Source organism: Coffea eugenioides, chromosome 9 (genome assembly GCF_003713205.1).
Source record: "Coffea eugenioides isolate CCC68of chromosome 9, Ceug_1.0, whole genome shotgun sequence".
In the NCBI taxonomy this organism is placed as follows: Eukaryota; Viridiplantae; Streptophyta; class Magnoliopsida; order Gentianales; family Rubiaceae; genus Coffea; species Coffea eugenioides.
This window is the reverse complement of record NC_040043.1, coordinates 16,334,957-16,359,676: the sequence shown is the minus strand read 5'-3', so window position 1 is coordinate 16,359,676 and position 24,720 is coordinate 16,334,957. Positions and strand designations below refer to the sequence as shown.

At 38.4% G+C, this 24,720-nt stretch overlaps 3 protein-coding genes across 3 annotated transcripts; all 3 read right to left on the bottom strand.

The window, feature by feature from the left end:
* Positions 1-8,360: 8,360 nt before the first annotated feature.
* LOC113782323 lies at positions 8,361-9,380 on the bottom strand. Its single transcript, XM_027328215.1, has one exon. It carries the CDS (start codon positions 9,378-9,380, stop codon positions 8,361-8,363), a length of 1,020 nt encoding a protein of 339 aa, XP_027184016.1.
* A 5,702-nt stretch (positions 9,381-15,082) lies between these two features.
* On the bottom strand, positions 15,083-16,102 carry LOC113782322. Its single transcript, XM_027328214.1, has one exon. It carries the CDS (start codon positions 16,100-16,102, stop codon positions 15,083-15,085), a length of 1,020 nt encoding a protein of 339 aa, XP_027184015.1.
* Positions 16,103-21,800: 5,698 nt separating this feature from the next.
* On the bottom strand, positions 21,801-22,820 carry LOC113782321. Its single transcript, XM_027328213.1, has one exon. The coding sequence runs from the start codon at positions 22,818-22,820 to the stop codon at positions 21,801-21,803; it is 1,020 nt and encodes a 339-aa protein (XP_027184014.1).
* Positions 22,821-24,720: the final 1,900 nt, after the last annotated feature.

Below are 24,720 nucleotides of genomic sequence, written 5' to 3'. Positions count from 1 at the left end.
ATCTTTAAGTAGGCTAACTCCAAATAGATCACAAATCACACTTCTACTTCCATTTTCACTCACTTACCCCACAAGAAGAAAAATGGGCAGCACTTTCCCTATTTTGCCTTAACTTTTCCTCAAATTGCAAAGCTAACATTTCATAACAAAACAGTCTCAATCGAGTCTACAAGTTATAGGATACATAGGGTACTTATTTTAGCCATAAAGCTAACTATATACATCATATACCTAGCATATAATCATCACATACCTAAGCTGGAAATTCTCAACTAAAACTGGAAATTTGGAAGTAAAGCTAGAAAATCCTTATTTGAAAGCTAAAAAGTCATATTAATCCTATAAATCTTCATACAAGTCCATAACAAGACTAGATACCATCATATCGTGGCTGAAAAATATAATACAAAGCTGGAAAATTCACCAATCTTCACAAATTCATGATATCTTCCATAAAATTTCTATATTCTAGTCATCTACCCAATAAAATGCAAGATAAGTAAGAGGAGGAGAGGTTTTCAACTTAATATCTTCAAACCACAAGGAGAAAATGAAGAACCAAAGTTTTTCTCTCCAAATCACCCCACTACAAGCCTCCTTATCACCTTGTTGCAACTTTCTTCGGTTTAAACTAATAATTCTTGTTGATTCCTCACTCAATCAAGGCAAGAGCATGATGAAACTTGAAGCTTTCTTCTCTCTTTTTTCCTGTCAAGAGTCGGCCAAGAAGGGTGGAAAATGAAGGAAATTTTGGTGATAGGAAAGACAAAGATGGAAGAAAGCTTTTGGTCAAAGATAGCTTTGATTGCCAACGCTTGGCAATCAACCATTTTTCCTCATTTTTTTTCTTTTCCTCTCTTTCTTAGTCAAGAATTTCGGCCAACCCTAGGGAAAAATAGGGAAGGGAAAATAAAAAGGAAAATAAGAAGATTAAGGAAAGAAAATCTTGGTCAAATAGTGTCTTTGACCAGTAACAAGCGGTGCGAGTCGGTTCAAGCCTATTTCCTTGTCTCTCTTGTACTTTTAACTTATGATTCACTAATTTACTCTTAACACTTTTAATCACATACTCCCTCTTGCTTAACACTCGCTCTTATCCACCAAATTTAGTGCACACACCTCACCAATTGATCACACTACCCTAATGCACCAAAAAAACCCCTAACATATACTAACTATAAAAGTAAAAGTAAAACTTTCGACTCTATTATTTGTTATAACTATTAAGGGAAGTAAATTAGTATTAAAGAAATTATAAATTAAATCATTCAAAATAAAAGATAATTATAAGAAAATATAAATGAATTTTCAAGTTCTCACACATCCAACTCCATTGGGTTACAAAAGAAGTAGGCAGGAAGATATGAAGTATCTTTGCTAGAGTAAGTGTAGTAATAATCCTCCTAGGAGGAGGTAAGGAAGGTAGACACTTAAAAATACTTGCAAAAATAGATTTGTATTCATCTTTACCTAGAGGAACTATGGTTCAAATTAATGGTATAATGAGGTGGGTAGATTTTAAGCATGAGAAGTGTCCAGATTTCTATTTCTATTGTGGTCTGATTGGTCATAATGAAAGGAACTATAATAAGAAGGGAACAAATATGGATAAGAAGAATCAATATGGTAATTGGTTGAGAGCTAGCTTCCCTAAAAGTCCTAACAAGAGAAAAAAAAATGAGAGTGAGACTAGAAACATTGCGAGGGATGAATCAAAGGAACAAGAAAGTGATTGGGACGAAGAGGTAAAATAGAATTTACTCTTAATTTACATTGAGGAATTTCATCGGTGTAGAGAACCAGAGCAAAACACAGGGAGGGACAAAGAGATTAGGAACAAAAAAGATGATAAGGAAATGGAGAAAGAAAACAAGGATAAGGAGAATAGGTATATGAAAATGGTGAGTCCTGAGAGGGGGGAGGTAGATATGGTGACTGTTTGCTCAGGGAAGAACACTGGAGAGCAATCTGAAATCATAATTAATGAGGTCAACAAAGAGAAATTGGAAGGAAATCAGGTAAGTGCTAAAACAGAAGAAGAATTAAATGAGTTAATGTAGATTGATGGGGACCAAAAAGCTGAGAAAAGAACTGATTGAACCAACAATAGTGGAAAACTAAAGGAATAGAAGGATGGGGAAGGTAGTGGGGAATGGATGGAAAAAAAAAATTAAAGGACTATGCATAACAAAAAGAACCACAAAACCAACAAGACGAGGAAAAGACTAGTTCAAGAAGTTGGGAAAAGAAAACCCCTAAGCAGCATAACCAATAAGGAGGCTGAGAGGGAAAAAGGAAAAAGAAAACTGATTATAGGAGAAGATAGAAAGGAGGAAAACCAATATGAAGAGGGAAACAAAAGAGAGTAAGAAGCATAAGCTTGAGTGACCAATGGATGGATATTGCTGAGGTGTTGGACCCCTCCCTTAGTGGGGTTCCCAATTGTCAATGAGAGTCTTAGTGTGGAACTGTTGAGGTGTAGGGATCTCCTTGACAGTTCCCTAGCTGAAGCAGGTGATTAAACTCCACTCCCCAATGTTAATTTTCTTGGTTGAAACCAAAAATAAGAAAAGTTTCATGAACTTTGTTAAGCAAAATGTTAAGTTTGATAATCTCTTTGTTGTAAATCCTGTAGGTATGGTTGGTGGTATGGCTGTACTATGGAAAAATGGGCTTCAGGTTAAAAAAATACTTTTCACTAGTTTCACTATAGAACTCTTAATTGAGTATAAGGAAGTAAATACGGACCGGTAGTGCATTTGCATTTATGGTAGTACAGATGATGGAATTAGAAGAGAACAATAGAAGTTCATCACTAAAAAGAAACAACTATGGGGGGATTCTTGGGCTATCATGGGGGATTTTAATAATATAAGGTCTAATGGGGAAAATGGGATAGAAAAAGGAGGTCTGATGCAAGCTTAAATGACTTTAATTCTTTCATGAATAGTAATAGCCTCATTGATGTTGGGTTTGAAGGAGTTCCTTGGACATGATGCAATAATTGGGATAAGGAGGGGGTAGATCAGGGAGAGCATTGATAGAATTTTAGGAACTAAATAGTGGATAGATAAGGTAGATAATGCAAAATGCACACACATAGAAAATGAGGCTTCTGACCATTGCATTCTGATCCTTGATACTAAGCCTATAGGAAGAAAAAGGAAAAAGAGGTTTATATTTGGCAGGAGATGGCTTCAGTGCAAAGGAGTAGGTGAAGTTGTAAAGGAAGCCTAGGAAGGGGAACAAGGAAGTTCCAGGTTGTTCAGGGTTCAAGGGAAAATAAAAATGTACAGGTGGCCCTCCTCAACTGGAACAAAAACTTGAACTACAATGCTAGAAAACTAATAAACTAGATTAAGAAGGAGATTAGGAATGTCAAGGAAAGCAATATGAGAGGGAAAAGAATTCAAATGGCAGGGCTTACTAAAAGGTTGAGTAAAACTTATAAACAAGAGAAGATTTATTGGAGCAAAAAAAGCAAGGATCAAATGACTCAAAAAAGGAGATGAAAATACCAACTTGTTCATGCAAACGTGGCTAGCAGAAGAAGGAAGTGTGACGCCCTCACTTCTCCCAAGGGCGAATCCAAGGGTATCCGCGGGATGTCAGCCCAACTCTCGCCAAGACTCGGTACAAATTTAAGTCAAACTTAAAATAACCAGTCGATACTAGAAGTCGAAGATATAGAGAAAGGTCAATTCCTTACAAAACGTTCAAGTCTTACATCAAAAACTATCAAAAATACCTTACATTCCCAAAATATACAGATCCCAAAAGTTGTCTAAACAAATACATTCAAAATTCTAATCAAATGAGCCATCAAGTAAGCTTCTCCAAATTCCTCCCATTTCAGTTCCTGTTAAGGAAAACAAATCTAACGGGGTGAGCGAATGCTCGTGAGGCCAAGAAAATCATGCAAGCAGGTAATTCAAGTAGCAATAAAGTTGGTACGAGAGGTTTGACAGCTTAGTAACATTCAAGTAAATGGCCTGAAGAGTCACAAAACACATTTCAGCGAAGGATAACGGGAGCTCTTAGGAGCTCATTTCACTCGCTTTGGCCAAATTTCAATCTTAATTGAGTTCCGGTAGAAAAATTTACTTTATTCCATTTTATGAGTCTTGAGGGCCGAATGAAGAGAGCAGGTACCTCCCAACCCGAATCCAGTGTGGTACATACTATCGCTCAGTGCGTCGATGAGAACATCGGCTCAATCGACTTATGTTTTGCTTATAGTTCGGAGTCGAATGGAGGGGTACCTTCCCACCCAAAGTGGCTTGTGGGCAATACCTATCGCCCAGTAGTCGATTGAGAGACATCGCTCCAATCGACTTAGAAAGGTTTATGGTTATGAGACGACATGAGAGGTACCTCCCACCCGGATCGGTGTGGTACATACTATTCGCTCAGAGCTCACGAGTTAAACATATTCATGTACAATTACCAATCATTGTTTATGGTTCTGAGTCGACATGAGAGGTACCTCCCACCCGAATCGGTGTGGTACATGCTATCGCTCAGGGAACCGATTTTAGCACTAAGACGGTATGAGAGGCACCTCCCACCCGAATCGGTGTGGTACATGCTTCCGCTCAGAACTTACGAGTTAAACGTGTTCATGTTATTCAAGCATTTGATAAATCCAAGCATTTAATATATTTCAGCATTTCAAGCATGAGTTATTCATTTCAAATGAGAACGAGTGCGATAAAGTACACACTCGGCTCGGCAAGTTTACGTATCGTGTATAACACTTGTACAACTAATATCTCAATCACATAAGCATTTAACACATACTTGACACTCACCAAGTAGCAAAAGCAAGTAGGTTCAATTTGAAGTTCAAGCGTCTACCGTAGGATCGTCTTGAAGGTCCTCATGTGCGCCTGAGCAAATAATAATAGACTATCATTCAAATATCCCCACTATTGAGGAAGATCGTATCATAGTACAATCTTAGAAAAATCTCTTGAAACGAGCCTTAATTATCCTAAATCGAGGCACTCGAGCGGGAGTTCAAAGTACAAGAGAAATTAAGTTTACATTTTGGAAATCAATGATACAACGTTCGAATAATATCGAAGGAATAAGGAGTACTTGAAAAACTCCATTTCCTTGGAATTCGGAAAATTTCTGTTTTGATACGAACCTTTGAAAAATCGTATCTCACTCTACACAAGTCCAAAATTGGAAAACTTGAAACCATTGGAAACCTATTTGAAAGTACTAAAATTTCTTAGAAGACACTTTTCCATGAATTTAAGTGGAAGGTATTCAAAAATGGGTTTAAAGTTACTGTTTCAGGGTGCTCAGAATTGTGCTGGGGTTGGTTTTTCGCTAACTTTGGAAATTCGGTAAAATTCATACGTTACAAACCAGCCTCCGAAATTTATAACTCAATTAGAGTTGCAAGTAAAGTTTAGGACAGAACAAGCGGATCAAGAATCGGAGTTTTGAACACCGAGATACGGTCGCTCAAAGATGGAGGAAAAACGAAACTGTTAAGCTAGTTTCCAGATTTGAGTTCCAAATTTTGGGACTTTAGTTTGGTAGAAAATAGACTCGGAACGGTACCAAATTTGGTATGAATATACCACCATATAAGGGCCACTCCCTTACCAAATTTCATAGAAAAATATGAACGGGAAGTCGGTTAACAAAACCGTTAAAATCGCAAGAAGTTCTAAGGCTAAGCTGCCTTTGAGCTTCCGGTTTGCCGTTTTCCAAACATTTGGCCAAGAAACGACTCAAATATGATTCATTCCAATAGGTAATGTCTAAAATATGTCTAAAGTACATTTGATAGGTGATTTAAACCAAGAAATTTCGGATAACAAGTCCCAAATCATTGCTAGTTCAAATCTGTCCAAATGTAAGGTATTCCTTCACCAGACCAGATTCGATGTTTGATCATAAATCACTCAATTCAACTCAGAATTGAGCGTGGCTGGTGGCGTTGGAAAATAGACTCATAAGGCTACATTTTCTCAGAATAAACCATTATCAAAATTTGTCCATAACCAGCTCGTTCGTGAGCATTAAGTCATGAGCTGCCTTCCAGCAAGCAACGAAACAGGACAGTGGATTTCAAATGAATGGTTTGGCTAGCTCAAGTAGAACCAGGACATGAATTTTATACCAACGGAAATCTAGGAATGTCTAGTTTCCAGTGCCGCAAACGGCAATCGATTCCGACATCGGAGCAACAAGTTATGGTCGAAACAAGAAGACTGCCTGGGCAGTGACGGGATTCAAATTCCAGATTTTCAAGCTTTCGAATTTCCGACATTTGGGTGATCAAATCATGTTATTTTTCAATGAAACTTTTTACACAACCAATATAACATGTAAAGAACATAAACGAGACATTAAAATCTCAAAATTTGGCATTAAAGTGCTTGAACAGGGCAGGGGCAAAATGGTCACTTTTGGTCATTGCACCATCTTGGAGTTTCTAACAATAACCCAACATTATACCACTAATTTAAGCACTAAACCAACATAATTATCATCATCAACCACCAAATCAGTTCATCAACCAAAGTGGGAGTTCATAGAGCCCCACACACCAAAATCCAACATAAATAAAGCTACCCACTTACATGCATGAGCTTATATGTGCAATAGAACTTCCATAAATCAAGATTATAAGGCTGGATCGTCACTTACTTCACCAGATGTTCAAGACAGAAATTTTCGGCCTTCTTGAGCCAAAGAAAAACCGTGAGAGCAGCCTCCTTTCCTAGCTCAAAGTGCTCTCCAAGTGATTAGTTAAGTGTAGTTAAATTTCGGTGTGATTTGGATAAGATTTGGTGAAGAAATGATGAAGGAAAATTGATGAAGCAATTTGGTTCTTGCTCTTTGAGATGCACGGCTGAAATGGAGGGAAAAGAAGAGATGTTGCACGCCACTTTAGTTGAGAAATTGAAGGGTTTTGATCTAGTGTGATGCACCCATGAGGAGCTCAATAATGTATGGCCCAAAATGCTCCAAAAGTCAACTAAGGATAGTGCGCGTATACGCGCGCTTCGTGCTCAATTCCTTTCGAGTTCGTTTCACTAGTGCCCTAAACCTCTAATGTACTTTCATTTACACTAATATTATTCATTCTTAATAGTCTAAACTAATAGTCTAAAATTCCTCAATTAATCGCGCGGGTAAAAACACGCATTTCGAAATTAAGCGCGATAACGCGAGATCTCCATGAAATTTTTATAACGATAGTACTAATGACTATCACTTGAGTATTTAAACATAAAATTACCTATTTTAAAACCATTGTACAAGTCTCCAATTTTTCAAACTTATTGTACCCTCGATCGATTAAAATTTCCAAACACCTTTTTTACTATTTTCACTAAACGAACTTCCAAAAATTAATTTTTGAAACAAGTCACTTTAAAAATATAATGAAACTATAATTTCATGTATTTAGGTCTAATAAGGATAGAAAATAATATTCGGGGTCATTGGCCAAATAAATAATTAAATAAGCTCGTAACTGGAGTTTAAAATAGGTAAATTTGTGAGTTCTTACATGAGTCGAGTATTAATTCCTCAAGGAACTTTTCTTAATCTACTATTAATCATTCTTAATTCTCCAATATTAATACACTCCCGATTCAAGTATAGCCTCGAAAAACGTGCACTCGTTGTTCCAAACTAAACAAATTTTTTTGAAAAGTGAATTTTCCAACAAAACGCTTTAAAAACATAAAAGAGGCGTTGTTCCATCTAAATGGATTTAAAATGGCCGAAATAAATAATTCAGAGAAAATGAGTGAATAATTATTTAAATAACCCGGTAATAATCTATAAAAATAAGAAAATTTTCGAGTCCTCACATCCTCCCCTCCTTAAAAGGAATTTCGTTCTCGAAATTCACACCTTGATTTATAAATAATCCCAAATACTTTCTCCTCTCGTGACCAATTTTCACCACTTTTAATTCTCCCTTTCAAAACTCACGCTTATTGAACTTAACTATTTTCAGGTGCCATTCATGATCTTATTACAGGTCTACGGGCTTGTAGCAATTGATTACATATCCATATACACTGTAAAATCAATTAAAAGTAAGGTAAATTTTCATATGCCATAAAAGATCATAGTAGTTACACTAAATTATAATAAGTTTATCAAATCATTTCAAAAGAAAAGGGGAAGCAACAAGATCAAGATATGCAAAGTCGCAATACCCAACAAAAGGATGGCATCCCCTACACAAACGATTACTGTCTTCCAAAAGTTCTAGTCTATACTAAGGTAAAACTACAATCCCTGTTTGTGGAGTGAAGTCAGGTTCACCCCCACTGGTAAAGTTTCCACTACTTGGATTCCTCTTACAATCATCAGTATTAATCACTACTTCTGGCACTCGACTGATTTGCAGTGGATTTAGCAGGTTGTTGAGAATTTTCTTCTCCCTTAGAAACTCTAGGACAATTCAAAAACTTATGCTCGATACTACCGCACCTCAGACATTTTCCTTGTTTTCTCCAGCAGTCGGCTTCAGTGTGGTTAATCTTGCCACAGTATCCACAAGTTATATGGGGAGTCACGACTTGACGAGTTTGAAATTTCCTTTTTTGTTGACCTCGCCTACCCTGATTTTCTTTTGGCGGAACTTTGCTTGATGGAGTTTCTTCGGGTTTTTCAAGCATCTTCATTCCTCCGGGCCCTTTTTCTATTTTAAGGGGTTGGGTAGACCCCTCGGACTGTTTAGGGGTATCGCTTGGGTTACCCCTCTTTCTAGCATGAAAAGCCTTAGATTGAGACTTAGCATTTTCTACCCTCTGTGCCTTATCTAAGGCATCTGTAAAAGTGGTAATCTGGGCAGCCGCTAGGGATTCTTGAATTTCTACATTTAGCCCCTGAATAAACCTTCTTATCCTTTTCCGTTCAGTGACTACCAGTTCAGGGGCAAATTTAGAAAGTTTGGTGAATCGTTCCTCATACTTGGCCATACTTAATAATCCTTGTTTCAACTTTATAAAGTCGTCCTCCCTCTTTTCCTGTACAATTGGCGGGAGGAACTTGACATTAAACTCCCTCTCAAAGTTTACCCAAGTCCAAGGAGTTTGTTCTCTTTCCCACTTTGCACTAACAACATTCCACCACGAGCGTGCCACCCCTTCAAATTGGAAAACGGCAAAATTTACTTGCCTTTCCTCGTTATAATCTAAAGCAGTGAAAATATTAACCATCCTTTCAAACCAATTTTCCGCTACTTCGGGATCAGATCCTCCATGGAACTTAGGTGGAGCGAACTTCAGGAACCGCTCCAGGGCTCTATCTTCACCCCTTTCTTGGTCCCTAGGTTGGTTGACTGGTTCAGGTCCCTGGCGCTCAACTAAGCGCTCAAAGATATCGGTCATGCGGTTAATGGCCGTAGCCACTTGGTCACCCTCTTCGTTTCTAGGGTTTTGGTTTGGTCCAATTACGGATCCCTCACCTCTCTCGGGAGTGCGGGGTTGCCGAAACCCACGCCCACGCCCCCGTTCACGTCCTCGCCGATTCATTTAGCAAGATTCTAAACGCATAATAAAAGTGAAAAGTATAAACTCATGAATTGAAAACATGTACACATTGCAAAAACACTTTAAATCAAAGTATAACTATTTGCATAAGTTAGAAGTCATGTCACATGTCGATGTGCATACAACGAGTTATTAGTATCAAATATAGGTCATAGGCAACTAAGTGCCACAAATATAGTACTTGCAAGCAAAATACACAAGGCCTCACGGCGAGCACCACCCCCACTATACTCGATAGGATCAAAAGAAAAAACCATAAGCCTAGTTAGGGACAAAACTAGAAGAATCCATGATACCAAACCACCTCATTCAAATGATTATAAACTCCAAATTGCATCCAGAAGTCTAAGTTACTTTCTAAATTCTTAGCCTCCTCACTAGATTCAAGGTGAAAGTTCTTATACAAGTTACGGTAATAAGTCAAACCAAACGGAATGCAATAGGTGTCTCATTTTCAAGTTTAAAGTGGAACCCAAAATTGTTCAAATGGTTCAACTTTTCTTTCAGAAAATTGGCAAGCAAAAAAAATAATGGAGGAAGCAAGGTTCCTAACCCTTAAACTCACCAAATGGCTATTTGAATTCCTAATCTTGACTCACCTCCAACCTAACTTGAAGAGTAAAGTCTTATAGTGTTTCGTGAGCAAAAAGGTGCAACATCCTCAAGCACCAGAATCACGTTGCACTCAATACGAAATCAAATCCCACGGTCCGGCATCCTAAACTTTTAGGTCTGGGATACACTACAAAGATCTAAAGCCTAAGCTCTGATACCAACTGTGACGCCCTTACTTCTCCCAAGGGCGAACCCAAGGGTATCCGCGGGATGCCAGCCCAACTCTCGCCAGGACTCGGTACAAATTTAAGTCAAACTTAAAATAACCAGTCGATACTAGAAGTCGAAGATATAGAGAAAGGTCAATTCCTTACTAAACGTTCAAGTCTTACATCAAAAACTACCAAAAATACCTTACATTCCCAAAATATACAGATCCAAAAAGTTGTCTAAACAAATACATTCAAAATTCTAATCAAATGAGCCATCAAGTAAGCTTCTCCAAATTCCTCCCATTTCAGTTCCTGTTAAGGAAAACAAATCTAACGGGGTGAGCGAATGCTCGTGAGGTCAAGAAAATCATGCAAGCAGGTAATTTAAGTAGTAATAAAGATGGTACGAGAGGTGAAGCTATAACATTCAAGTAATTCCTGAATATTCACAAAACACATTCAGGAAGGATACGGGAGCTCTTAGGAGCTCATTTCCACTCGCTTTGCCAAATTTCAATCTAATAGTCCGTAGAACTTTACTTATTCCATTTATGAGTCTGAGTCGAATGAGAGGTACCTCCCACCCGAATCAGTGTGGTACATACTATCGCTCAGTGGTCGATGAGACATCGCTCCAATCGACTTATGCTTTGCTTATAGTTCTGAGTCGAATGAGAGGTACCTCCCACCCAAATTGGTGTGGCACATACTATCGCCCAGTAGTCGATGAGACATCGCTCCAATCGACTTAGAAAGGTTTATGGTTATGAGACGACATGAGAGGTACCTCCCACCCGGATCGGTGTGGTACATACTATTCGCTCAGAGCTCACGAGTTAAACATATTCATGTACAATTACCAATCATTGTTTATGGTTCTGAGTCGACATGAGAGGTACCTCCCACCCGAATCGGTGTGGTACATGCTATCGCTCAGGGAACCGATTTTAGCACTAAGACGGTATGAGAGGCACCTCCCACCCGAATCGGTGTGGTACATGCTTCCGCTCAGAACTTACGAGTTAAACGTGTTCATGTTATTCAAGCATTTGATAAATCCAAGCATTTAATATATTTCAGCATTTCAAGCATGAGTTATTCATTTCAAATGAGAACGAGTGCGATAAAGTACACACTCGGCTCGGCAAGTTTACGTATCGTGTATAACACTTGTACAACTAATATCTCAATCACATAAGCATTTAACACATACTTGACACTCACCAAGTAGCAAAAGCAAGTAGGTTCAATTTGAAGTTCAAGCGTCTACCGTAGGATCGTCTTGAAGGTCCTCATGTGCGCCTGAGCAAATAATAATAGACTATCATTCAAATATCCCCACTATTGAGGAAGATCGTATCATAGTACAATCTTAGAAAAATCTCTTGAAACGAGCCTTAATTATCCTAAATCGAGGCACTCGAGCGGGAGTTCAAAGTACAAGAGAAATTAAGTTTACATTTTGGAAATCAATGATACAACGTTCGAATAATATCGAAGGAATAAGGAGTACTTGAAAAACTCCATTTCCTTGGAATTCGGAAAATTTCTGTTTTGATACGAACCTTTGAAAAATCGTATCTCACTCTACACAAGTCCAAAATTGGAAAACTTGAAACCATTGGAAACCTATTTGAAAGTACTAAAATTTCTTAGAAGACACTTTTCCATGAATTTAAGTGGAAGGTATTCAAAAATGGGTTTAAAGTTACTGTTTCAGGGTGCTCAGAATTGTGCTGGGGTTGGTTTTTCGCTAACTTTGGAAATTCGGTAAAATTCATACGTTACAAACCAGCCTCCGAAATTTATAACTCAATTAGAGTTGCAAGTAAAGTTTAGGACAGAACAAGCGGATCAAGAATCGGAGTTTTGAACACCGAGATACGGTCGCTCAAAGATGGAGGAAAAACGAAACTGTTAAGCTAGTTTCCAGATTTGAGTTCCAAATTTTGGGACTTTAGTTTGGTAGAAAATAGACTCGGAACGGTACCAAATTTGGTATGAATATACCACCATATAAGGGCCACTCCCTTACCAAATTTCATAGAAAAATATGAACGGGAAGTCGGTTAACAAAACCGTTAAAATCGCAAGAAGTTCTAAGGCTAAGCTGCCTTTGAGCTTCCGGTTTGCCGTTTTCCAAACATTTGGCCAAGAAACGACTCAAATATGATTCATTCCAATAGGTAATGTCTAAAATATGTCTAAAGTACATTTGATAGGTGATTTAAACCAAGAAATTTCGGATAACAAGTCCCAAATCATTGCTAGTTCAAATCTGTCCAAATGTAAGGTATTCCTTCACCAGACCAGATTCGATGTTTGATCATAAATCACTCAATTCAACTCAGAATTGAGCGTGGCTGGTGGCGTTGGAAAATAGACTCATAAGGCTACATTTTCTCAGAATAAACCATTATCAAAATTTGTCCATAACCAGCTCGTTCGTGAGCATTAAGTCATGAGCTGCCTTCCAGCAAGCAACGAAACAGGACAGTGGATTTCAAATGAATGGTTTGGCTAGCTCAAGTAGAACCAGGACATGAATTTTATACCAACGGAAATCTAGGAATGTCTAGTTTCCAGTGCCGCAAACGGCAATCGATTCCGACATCGGAGCAACAAGTTATGGTCGAAACAAGAAGACTGCCTGGGCAGTGACGGGATTCAAATTCCAGATTTTCAAGCTTTCGAATTTCCGACATTTGGGTGATCAAATCATGTTATTTTTCAATGAAACTTTTTACACAACCAATATAACATGTAAAGAACATAAACGAGACATTAAAATCTCAAAATTTGGCATTAAAGTGCTTGAACAGGGCAGGGGCAAAATGGTCACTTTTGGTCATTGCACCATCTTGGAGTTTCTAACAATAACCCAACATTATACCACTAATTTAAGCACTAAACCAACATAATTATCATCATCAACCACCAAATCAGTTCATCAACCAAAGTGGGAGTTCATAGAGCCCCACACACCAAAATCCAACATAAATAAAGCTACCCACTTACATGCATGAGCTTATATGTGCAATAGAACTTCCATAAATCAAGATTATAAGGCTGGATCGTCACTTACTTCACCAGATGTTCAAGACAGAAATTTTCGGCCTTCTTGAGCCAAAGAAAAACCGTGAGAGCAGCCTCCTTTCCTAGCTCAAAGTGCTCTCCAAGTGATTAGTTAAGTGTAGTTAAATTTCGGTGTGATTTGGATAAGATTTGGTGAAGAAATGATGAAGGAAAATTGATGAAGCAATTTGGTTCTTGCTCTTTGAGATGCACGGCTGAAATGGAGGGAAAAGAAGAGATGTTGCACGCCACTTTAGTTGAGAAATTGAAGGGTTTTGATCTAGTGTGATGCACCCATGAGGAGCTCAATAATGTATGGCCCAAAATGCTCCAAAAGTCAACTAAGGATAGTGCGCGTATACGCGCGCTTCGTGCTCAATTCCTTTCGAGTTCGTTTCACTAGTGCCCTAAACCTCTAATGTACTTTCATTTACACTAATATTATTCATTCTTAATAGTCTAAACTAATAGTCTAAAATTCCTCAATTAATCGCGCGGGTAAAAACACGCATTTCGAAATTAAGCGCGATAACGCGAGATCTCCATGAAATTTTTATAACGATAGTACTAATGACTATCACTTGAGTATTTAAACATAAAATTACCTATTTTAAAACCATTGTACAAGTCTCCAATTTTTCAAACTTATTGTACCCTCGATCGATTAAAATTTCCAAACACCTTTTTTACTATTTTCACTAAACGAACTTCCAAAAATTAATTTTTGAAACAAGTCACTTTAAAAATATAATGAAACTATAATTTCATGTATTTAGGTCTAATAAGGATAGAAAATAATATTCGGGGTCATTGGCCAAATAAATAATTAAATAAGCTCGTAACTGGAGTTTAAAATAGGTAAATTTGTGAGTTCTTACATGAGTCGAGTATTAATTCCTCAAGGAACTTTTCTTAATCTACTATTAATCATTCTTAATTCTCCAATATTAATACACTCCCGATTCAAGTATAGCCTCGAAAAACGTGCACTCGTTGTTCCAAACTAAACAAATTTTTTTGAAAAGTGAATTTTCCAACAAAACGCTTTAAAAACATAAAAGAGGAGTTGTTCCATCTAAATGGATTTAAAATGGCCGAAATAAATAATTCAGAGAAAATGAGTGAATAATTATTTAAATAACCCGGTAATATTCTATAAAAATAAGAAAATTTTCGAGTCCTCACATCCTCCCCTCCTTAAAAGGAATTTCGTTCTCGAAATTCACACCTTGATTTATAAATAATCCCAAATACTTTCTCCTCTCGTGACCAATTTTCACCACTTTTAATTCTCCCTTTCAAAACTCACGCTTATTGAACTTAACTATTTTCAGGTGCCATTCATGATCTTATTACAGGTCTACGGGCTTGTAGCAATTGATTACATATCCATATACACTGTAAAATCAATTAAAAGTAAGGTAAATTTTCATATGCCATAAAAGATCATAGTAGTTACACTAAATTATAATAAGTTTATCAAATCGTTTCAAAAGAAAAGGGGAAGCAAACAGATCAAGATATGCAAAGTCGCAATACCCAACAAAAAGATGGCATTCCCAACACAAACGATTACTGTCTTCCAAAAGTTCTAGTCTATACTAAGGTAAAACTACAATCCCTGTTTGTGGAGTGAAGTCAGGTTCACCCCCACTGGTAAAGTTTCCACTACTTGGATTCCTCTTACAATCATCAGTATTAATCACTACTTCTGGCACTCGACTGATTTGCAGTGGATTTAGCAGGTTGTTGAGAATTTTCTTCTCCCTTAGAAACTCTAGGACAATTCAAAAACTTATGCTCGATACTACCGCACCTCAGACATTTTCCTTGTTTTCTCCAGCAGTCGGCTTCAGTGTGGTTAATCTTGCCACAGTATCCACAAGTTATATGGGGAGTCACGACTTGACGAGTTTGAAATTTCCTTTTTTGTTGACCTCGCCTACCCTGATTTTCTTTTGGCGGAACTTTGCTTGATGGAGTTTCTTCGGGTTTTTCAAGCATCTTCATTCCTCCGGGCCCTTTTTCTATTTTAAGGGGTTGGGTAGACCCCTCGGACTGTTTAGGGGTATCGCTTGGGTTACCCCTCTTTCTAGCATGAAAAGCCTTAGATTGAGACTTAGCATTTTCTACCCTCTGTGCCTTATCTAAGGCATCTGTAAAAGTGGTAATCTGGGCAGCCGCTAGGGATTCTTGAATTTCTACATTTAGCCCCTGAATAAACCTTCTTATCCTTTTCCGTTCAGTGACTACCAGTTCAGGGGCAAATTTAGAAAGTTTGGTGAATCGTTCCTCATACTTGGCCATACTTAATAATCCTTGTTTCAACTTTATAAAGTCGTCCTCCCTCTTTTCCTGTACAATTGGCGGGAGGAACTTGACATTAAACTCCCTCTCAAAGTTTACCCAAGTCCAAGGAGTTTGTTCTCTTTCCCACTTTGCACTAACAACATTCCACCACGAGCGTGCCACCCCTTCAAATTGGAAAACGGCAAAATTTACTTGCCTTTCCTCGTTATAATCTAAAGCAGTGAAAATATTAACCATCCTTTCAAACCAATTTTCCGCTACTTCGGGATCAGATCCTCCATGGAACTTAGGTGGAGCGAACTTCAGGAACCGCTCCAGGGCTCTATCTTCACCCCTTTCTTGGTCCCTAGGTTGGTTGACTGGTTCAGGTCCCTGGCGCTCAACTAAGCGCTCAAAGATATCGGTCATGCGGTTAATGGCCGTAGCCACTTGGTCACCCTCTTCGTTTCTAGGGTTTTGGTTTGGTCCAATTACGGATCCCTCACCTCTCTCGGGAGTGCGGGGTTGCCGAAACCCACGCCCACGCCCCCGTTCACGTCCTCGCCGATTCATTTAGCAAGATTCTAAACGCATAATAAAAGTGAAAAGTATAAACTCATGAATTGAAAACATGTACACATTGCAAAAACACTTTAAATCAAAGTATAACTATTTGCATAAGTTAGAAGTCATGTCACATGTCGATGTGCATACAACGAGTTATTAGTATCAAATATAGGTCATAGGCAACTAAGTGCCACAAATATAGTACTTGCAAGCAAAATACACAAGGCCTCACGGCGAGCACCACCCCCACTATACTCGATAGGATCAAAAGAAAAAACCATAAGCCTAGTTAGGGACAAAACTAGAAGAATCCATGATACCAAACCACCTCATTCAAATGATTATAAACTCCAAATTGCATCCAGAAGTCTAAGTTACTTTCTAAATTCTTAGCCTCCTCACTAGATTCAAGGTGAAAGTTCTTATACAAGTTACGGTAATAAGTCAAACCAAACGGAATGCAATAGGTGTCTCATTTTCAAGTTTAAAGTGGAACCCAAAATTGTTCAAATGGTTCAACTTTTCTTTCAGAAAATTGGCAAGCAAAAAAAATAATGGAGGAAGCAAGGTTCCTAACCCTTAAACTCACCAAATGGCTATTTGAATTCCTAATCTTGACTCACCTCCAACCTAACTTGAAGAGTAAAGTCTTATAGTGTTTCGTGAGCAAAAAGGTGCAACATCCTCAAGCACCAGAATCACGTTGCACTCAATACGAAATCAAATCCCACGGTCCGGCATCCTAAACTTTTAGGTCTGGGATACACTACAAAGATCTAAAGCCTAAGCTCTGATACCAACTGTGACGCCCTTACTTCTCCCAAGGGCGAACCCAAGGGTATCCGCGGGATGCCAGCCCAACTCTCGCCAGGACTCGGTACAAATTTAAGTCAAACTTAAAATAACCAGTCGATACTAGAAGTCGAAGATATAGAGAAAGGTCAATTCCTTACTAAACGTTCAAGTCTTACATCAAAAACTACCAAAAATACCTTACATTCCCAAAATATACAGATCCAAAAAGTTGTCTAAACAAATACATTCAAAATTCTAATCAAATGAGCCATCAAGTAAGCTTCTCCAAATTCCTCCCATTTCAGTTCCTGTTAAGGAAAACAAATCTAACGGGGTGAGCGAATGCTCGTGAGGTCAAGAAAATCATGCAAGCAGGTAATTTAAGTAGTAATAAAGATGGTACGAGAGGTGAAGCTATAACATTCAAGTAATTCCTGAATATTCACAAAACACATTCAGGAAGGATACGGGAGCTCTTAGGAGCTCATTTCCACTCGCTTTGCCAAATTTCAATCTAATAGTCCGTAGAACTTTACTTATTCCATTTATGAGTCTGAGTCGAATGAGAGGTACCTCCCACCCGAATCAGTGTGGTACATACTATCGCTCAGTGGTCGATGAGACATCGCTCCAATCGACTTATGCTTTGCTTATAGTTCTGAGTCGAATGAGAGGTACCTCCCACCCAAATTGGTGTGGCACATACTATCGCCCAGTAGTCGATGAGACATCGCTCCAATCGACTTAGAAAGGTTTATGGTTCTGAGACGACATGAGAGGTACCTCCCACCCGGATCGGTGTGGTACATACTATTCGCTCAGAGCTCACGAGTTAAACATATTCATGTACAATTACCAATCATTGTTTATGGTTCTGAGTCGACATGAGAGGTACCTCCCACCCGAATCGGTGTGGTACATGCTATCGCTCAGGGAACCGATTTTAGCACTAAGACGGTATGAGAGGCACCTCCCACCCGAATCGGTGTGGTACATGCTTCCAGAACTTACGAGTTAAACGTGTTCATGTTATTCAAGCATTTGATAAATCCAAGCATTTAATATATTTCAGCATTTCAAGCATGAGTTATTCATTTCAAATGAGAACGAGTGCGATAAAGTACACACTCGGCTCGGCAAGTTTACGTATCGTGTATAACACTTGTACAACTAATATCTCAATCACATAAGCATTTAACACATACTTGACACTCACCAAGTAGCAAAAGCAAGTAGGTTCAATTTGAAGTTCAAGCGTCTACCGTAGGATCGTCTTGAAGGTCCTCATGTGCGCCTGAGCAAATAATAATAGACTATCATTCAAATATCCCCACTATTGAGGAAGATCGTATCATAGTACAATCTTAGAAAAATCTCTTGAAACGAGCCTTAATTATCCTAAATCGAGGCACTCGAGCGGGAGTTCAAAGTACAAGAGAAATTAAGTTTACATTTTGGAAATCAATGATACAACGTTCGAATAATATCGAAGGAATAAGGAGTACTTGAAAAACTCCATTTCCTTGGAATTCGGAAAATTTCTGTTTTGATACGAACCTTTGAAAAATCGTATCTCACTCTACACAAGTCCAAAATTGGAAAACTTGAAACCATTGGAAACCTATTTGAAAGTACTAAAATTTCTTAGAAGACACTTTTCCATGAATTTAAGTGGAAGGTATTCAAAAATGGGTTTAAAGTTACTGTTTCAGGGTGCTCAGAATTGTGCTGGGGTTGGTTTTTCGCTAACTTTGGAAATTCGGTAAAATTCATACGTTACAAACCAGCCTCCGAAATTTATAACTCAATTAGAGTTGCAAGTAAAGTTTAGGACAGAACAAGCGGATCAAGAATCGGAGTTTTGAACACCGAGATACGGTCGCTCAAAGATGGAGGAAAAACGAAACTGTTAAGCTAGTTTCCAGATTTGAGTTCCAAATTTTGGGACTTTAGTTTGGTAGAAAATAGACTCGGAACGGTACCAAATTTGGTATGAATTTACCACCATATAAGGGCCACTCCCTTACCAAATTTCATAGAAAAATATGAACGGGAAGTCGGTTAACAAAACCGTTAAAATCGCAAGAAGTTCTAAGGCTAAGCTGCCTTTGAGCTTCCGGTTTGCCGTTTTCCAAACATTTGGCCAAGAAACGACTCAAATATGATTCATTCCAATAGGTAATGTCTAAAATATGTCTAAAGTACATTTGATAGGTGATTTAAACCAAGAAATTTCGGATAACAAGTCCCAAATCATTGCTAGTTCAAATCTGTCCAAATGTAAGGTATTCCTTCACCAGACCAGATTCGATGTTTGATCATAAATCACTCAATTCAACTCAGAATTGAGCGTGGCTGGTGGCGTTGGAAAATAGACTCATAAGGCTACATTTTCTCAGAATAAACCATTATCAAAATTTGTCCATAACCAGCTCGTTCGTGAGCATTAAGTCATGAGCTGCCTTCCAGCAAGCAACGAAACAGGACAGTGGATTTCAAATGAATGGTTTGGCTAGCTCAAGTAGAACCAGGACATGAATTTTATACCAACGGAAATCTAGGAATGTCTAGTTTCCAGTGCCGCAAACGGCAATCGATTCCGACATCGGAGCAACAAGTTATGGTCGAAACAAGAAGACTGCCTGGGCAGTGACGGGATTCAAATTCCAGATTTTCAAGCTTTCGAATTTCCGACATTTGGGTGATCAAATCATGTTATTTTTCAATGAAACTTTTTACACAACCAATATAACATGTAAAGAACATAAACGAGACATTAAAATCTCAAAATTTGGCATTAAAGTGCTTGAACAGGGCAGGGGCAAAATGGTCACTTTTGGTCATTGCACCATCTTGGAGTTTCTAACAATAACCCAACATTATACCACTAATTTAAGCACTAAACCAACATAATTATCATCATCAACCACCAAATCAGTTCATCAACCAAAGTGGGAGTTCATAGAGCCCCACACACCAAAATCCAACATAAATAAAGCTACCCACTTACATGCATGAGCTTATATGTGCAATAGAACTTCCATAAATCAAGATTATAAGGCTGGATCGTCACTTACTTCACCAGATGTTCAAGACAGAAATTTTCGGCCTTCTTGAGCCAAAGAAAAACCGTGAGAGCAGCCTCCTTTCCTAGCTCAAAGTGCTCTCCAAGTGATTAGTTAAGTGTAGTTAAATTTCGGTGTGATTTGGATAAGATTTGGTGAAGAAATGATGAAGGAAAATTGATGAAGCAATTTGGTTCTTGCTCTTTGAGATGCACGGCTGAAATGGAGGGAAAAGAAGAGATGTTGCACGCCACTTTAGTTGAGAAATTGAAGGGTTTTGATCTAGTGTGATGCACCCATGAGGAGCTCAATAATGTATGGCCCAAAATGCTCCAAAAGTCAACTAAGGATAGTGCGCGTATACGCGCGCTTCGTGCTCAATTCCTTTCGAGTTCGTTTCACTAGTGCCCTAAACCTCTAATGTACTTTCATTTACACTAATATTATTCATTCTTAATAGTCTAAACTAATAGTCTAAAATTCCTCAATTAATCGCGCGGGTAAAAACACGCATTTCCAAATTAAGCGCGATAACGCGAGATCTCCATGAAATTTTTATAACGATAGTACTAATGACTATCACTTGAGTATTTAAACATAAAATTACCTATTTTAAAACCATTGTACAAGTCTCCAATTTTTCAAACTTATTGTACCCTCGATCGATTAAAATTTCCAAACACCTTTTTTACTATTTTCACTAAACGAACTTCCAAAAATTAATTTTTGAAACAAGTCACTTTAAAAATATAATGAAACTATAATTTCATGTATTTAGGTCTAATAAGGATAGAAAATAATATTCGGGGTCATTGGCCAAATAAATAATTAAATAAGCTCGTAACTGGAGTTTAAAATAGGTAAATTTGTGAGTTCTTACATGAGTCGAGTATTAATTCCTCAAGGAACTTTTCTTAATCTACTATTAATCATTCTTAATTCTCCAATATTAATACACTCCCGATTCAAGTATAGCCTCGAAAAACGTGCACTCGTTGTTCCAAACTAAACAAATTTTTTTGAAAAGTGAATTTTCCAACAAAACGCTTTAAAAACATAAAAGAGGCGTTGTTCCATCTAAATGGATTTAAAATGGCCGAAATAAATAATTCAGAGAAAATGAGTGAATAATTATTTAAATAACCCGGTAATATTCTATAAAAATAAGAAAATTTTCGAGTCCTCACATCCTCCCCTCCTTAAAAGGAATTTCGTTCTCGAAATTCACACCTTGATTTATAAATAATCCCAAATACTTTCTCCTCTCGTGACCAATTTTCACCACTTTTAATTCTCCCTTTCAAAACTCACGCTTATTGAACTTAACTATTTTCAGGTGCCATTCATGATCTTATTACAGGTCTACGGGCTTGTAGCAATTGATTACATATCCATATACACTGTAAAATCAATTAAAAGTAAGGTAAATTTTCATATGCCATAAAAGATCATAGTAGTTACACTAAATTATAATAAGTTTATCAAATCGTTTCAAAAGAAAAGGGGAAGCAAACAGATCAAGATATGCAAAGTCGCAATACCCAACAAAAAGATGGCATTCCCAACACAAACGATTACTGTCTTCCAAAAGTTCTAGTCTATACTAAGGTAAAACTACAATCCCTGTTTGTGGAGTGAAGTCAGGTTCACCCCCACTGGTAAAGTTTCCACTACTTGGATTCCTCTTACAATCATCAGTATTAATCACTACTTCTGGCACTCGACTGATTTGCAGTGGATTTAGCAGGTTGTTGAGAATTTTCTTCTCCCTTAGAAACTCTAGGACAATTCAAAAACTTATGCTCGATACTACCGCACCTCAGACATTTTCCTTGTTTTCTCCAGCAGTCGGCTTCAGTGTGGTTAATCTTGCCACAGTATCCACAAGTTATATGGGGAGTCACGACTTGACGAGTTTGAAATTTCCTTTTTTGTTGACCTCGCCTACCCTGATTTTCTTTTGGCGGAACTTTGCTTGATGGAGTTTCTTCGGGTTTTTCAAGCATCTTCATTCCTCCGGGCCCTTTTTCTATTTTAAGGGGTTGGGTAGACCCCTCGGACTGTTTAGGGGTATCGCTTGGGTTACCCCTCTTTCTAGCATGAAAAGCCTTAGATTGAGACTTAGCATTTTCTACCCTCTGTGCCTTATCTAAGGCATCTGTAAAAGTGGTAATCTGGGCAGCCGCTAGGGATTCTTGAATTTCTACATTTAGCCCCTGAATAAACCTTCTTATCCTTTTCCGTTCAGTGACTACCAGTTCAGGGGCAAATTTAGAAAGTTTGGTGAATCGTTCCTCATACTTGGCCATACTTAATAATCCTTGTTTCAACTTTATAAAGTCGTCCTCCCTCTTTTCCTGTACAATTGGCGGGAGGAACTTGACATTAAACTCCCTCTCAAAGTTTACCCAAGTCCAAGGAGTTTGTTCTCTTTCCCACTTTGCACTAACAACATTCCACCACGAGCGTGCCACCCCTTCAAATTGGAAAACGGCAAAATTTACTTGCCTTTCCTCGTTATAATCTAAAGCAGTGAAAATATTAACCATCCTTTCAAACCAATTTTCCGCTACTTCGGGATCAGATCCTCCATGGAACTTAGGTGGAGCGAACTTCAGGAACCGCTCCAGGGCTCTATCTTCACCCCTTTCTTGGTCCCTAGGTTGGTTGACTGGTTCAGGTCCCTGGCGCTCAACTAAGCGCTCAAAGATATCGGTCATGCGGTTAATGGCCGTAGCCACTTGGTCACCCTCTTCGTTTCTAGGGTTTTGGTTTGGTCCAATTACGGATCCCTCACCTCTCTCGGGAGTGCGGGGTTGCCGAAACCCACGCCCACGCCCCCGTTCACGTCCTCGCCGATTCATTTAGCAAGATTCTAAACGCATAATAAAAGTGAAAAGTATAAACTCATGAATTGAAAACATGTACACATTGCAAAAACACTTTAAATCAAAGTATAACTATTTGCATAAGTTAGAAGTCATGTCACATGTCGATGTGCATACAACGAGTTATTAGTATCAAATATAGGTCATAGGCAACTAAGTGCCACAAATATAGTACTTGCAAGCAAAATACACAAGGCCTCACGGCGAGCACCACCCCCACTATACTCGATAGGATCAAAAGAAAAAACCATAAGCCTAGTTAGGGACAAAACTAGAAGAATCCATGATACCAAACCACCTCATTCAAATGATTATAAACTCCAAATTGCATCCAGAAGTCTAAGTTACTTTCTAAATTCTTAGCCTCCTCACTAGATTCAAGGTGAAAGTTCTTATACAAGTTACGGTAATAAGTCAAACCAAACGGAATGCAATAGGTGTCTCATTTTCAAGTTTAAAGTGGAACCCAAAATTGTTCAAATGGTTCAACTTTTCTTTCAGAAAATTGGCAAGCAAAAAAAATAATGGAGGAAGCAAGGTTCCTAACCCTTAAACTCACCAAATGGCTATTTGAATTCCTAATCTTGACTCACCTCCAACCTAACTTGAAGAGTAAAGTCTTATAGTGTTTCGTGAGCAAAAAGGTGCAACATCCTCAAGCACCAGAATCACGTTGCACTCAATACGAAATCAAATCCCACGGTCCGGCATCCTAAACTTTTAGGTCTGGGATACACTACAAAGATCTAAAGCCTAAGCTCTGATACCAACTGTGACGCCCTTACTTCTCCCAAGGGCGAACCCAAGGGTATCCGCGGGATGCCAGCCCAACTCTCGCCAGGACTCGGTACAAATTTAAGTCAAACTTAAAATAACCAGTCGATACTAGAAGTCGAAGATATAGAGAAAGGTCAATTCCTTACTAAACGTTCAAGTCTTACATCAAAAACTACCAAAAATACCTTACATTCCCAAAATATACAGATCCAAAAAGTTGTCTAAACAAATACATTCAAAATTCTAATCAAATGAGCCATCAAGTAAGCTTCTCCAAATTCCTCCCATTTCAGTTCCTGTTAAGGAAAACAAATCTAACGGGGTGAGCGAATGCTCGTGAGGTCAAGAAAATCATGCAAGCAGGTAATTTAAGTAGTAATAAAGATGGTACGAGAGGTGAAGCTATAACATTCAAGTAATTCCTGAATATTCACAAAACACATTCAGGAAGGATACGGGAGCTCTTAGGAGCTCATTTCCACTCGCTTTGCCAAATTTCAATCTAATAGTCCGTAGAACTTTACTTATTCCATTTATGAGTCTGAGTCGAATGAGAGGTACCTCCCACCCGAATCAGTGTGGTACATACTATCGCTCAGTGGTCGATGAGACATCGCTCCAATCGACTTATGCTTTGCTTATAGTTCTGAGTCGAATGAGAGGTACCTCCCACCCAAATTGGTGTGGCACATACTATCGCCCAGTAGTCGATGAGACATCGCTCCAATCGACTTAGAAAGGTTTATGGTTCTGAGACGACATGAGAGGTACCTCCCACCCGGATCGGTGTGGTACATACTATTCGCTCAGAGCTCACGAGTTAAACATATTCATGTACAATTACCAATCATTGTTTATGGTTCTGAGTCGACATGAGAGGTACCTCCCACCCGAATCGGTGTGGTACATGCTATCGCTCAGGGAACCGATTTTAGCACTAAGACGGTATGAGAGG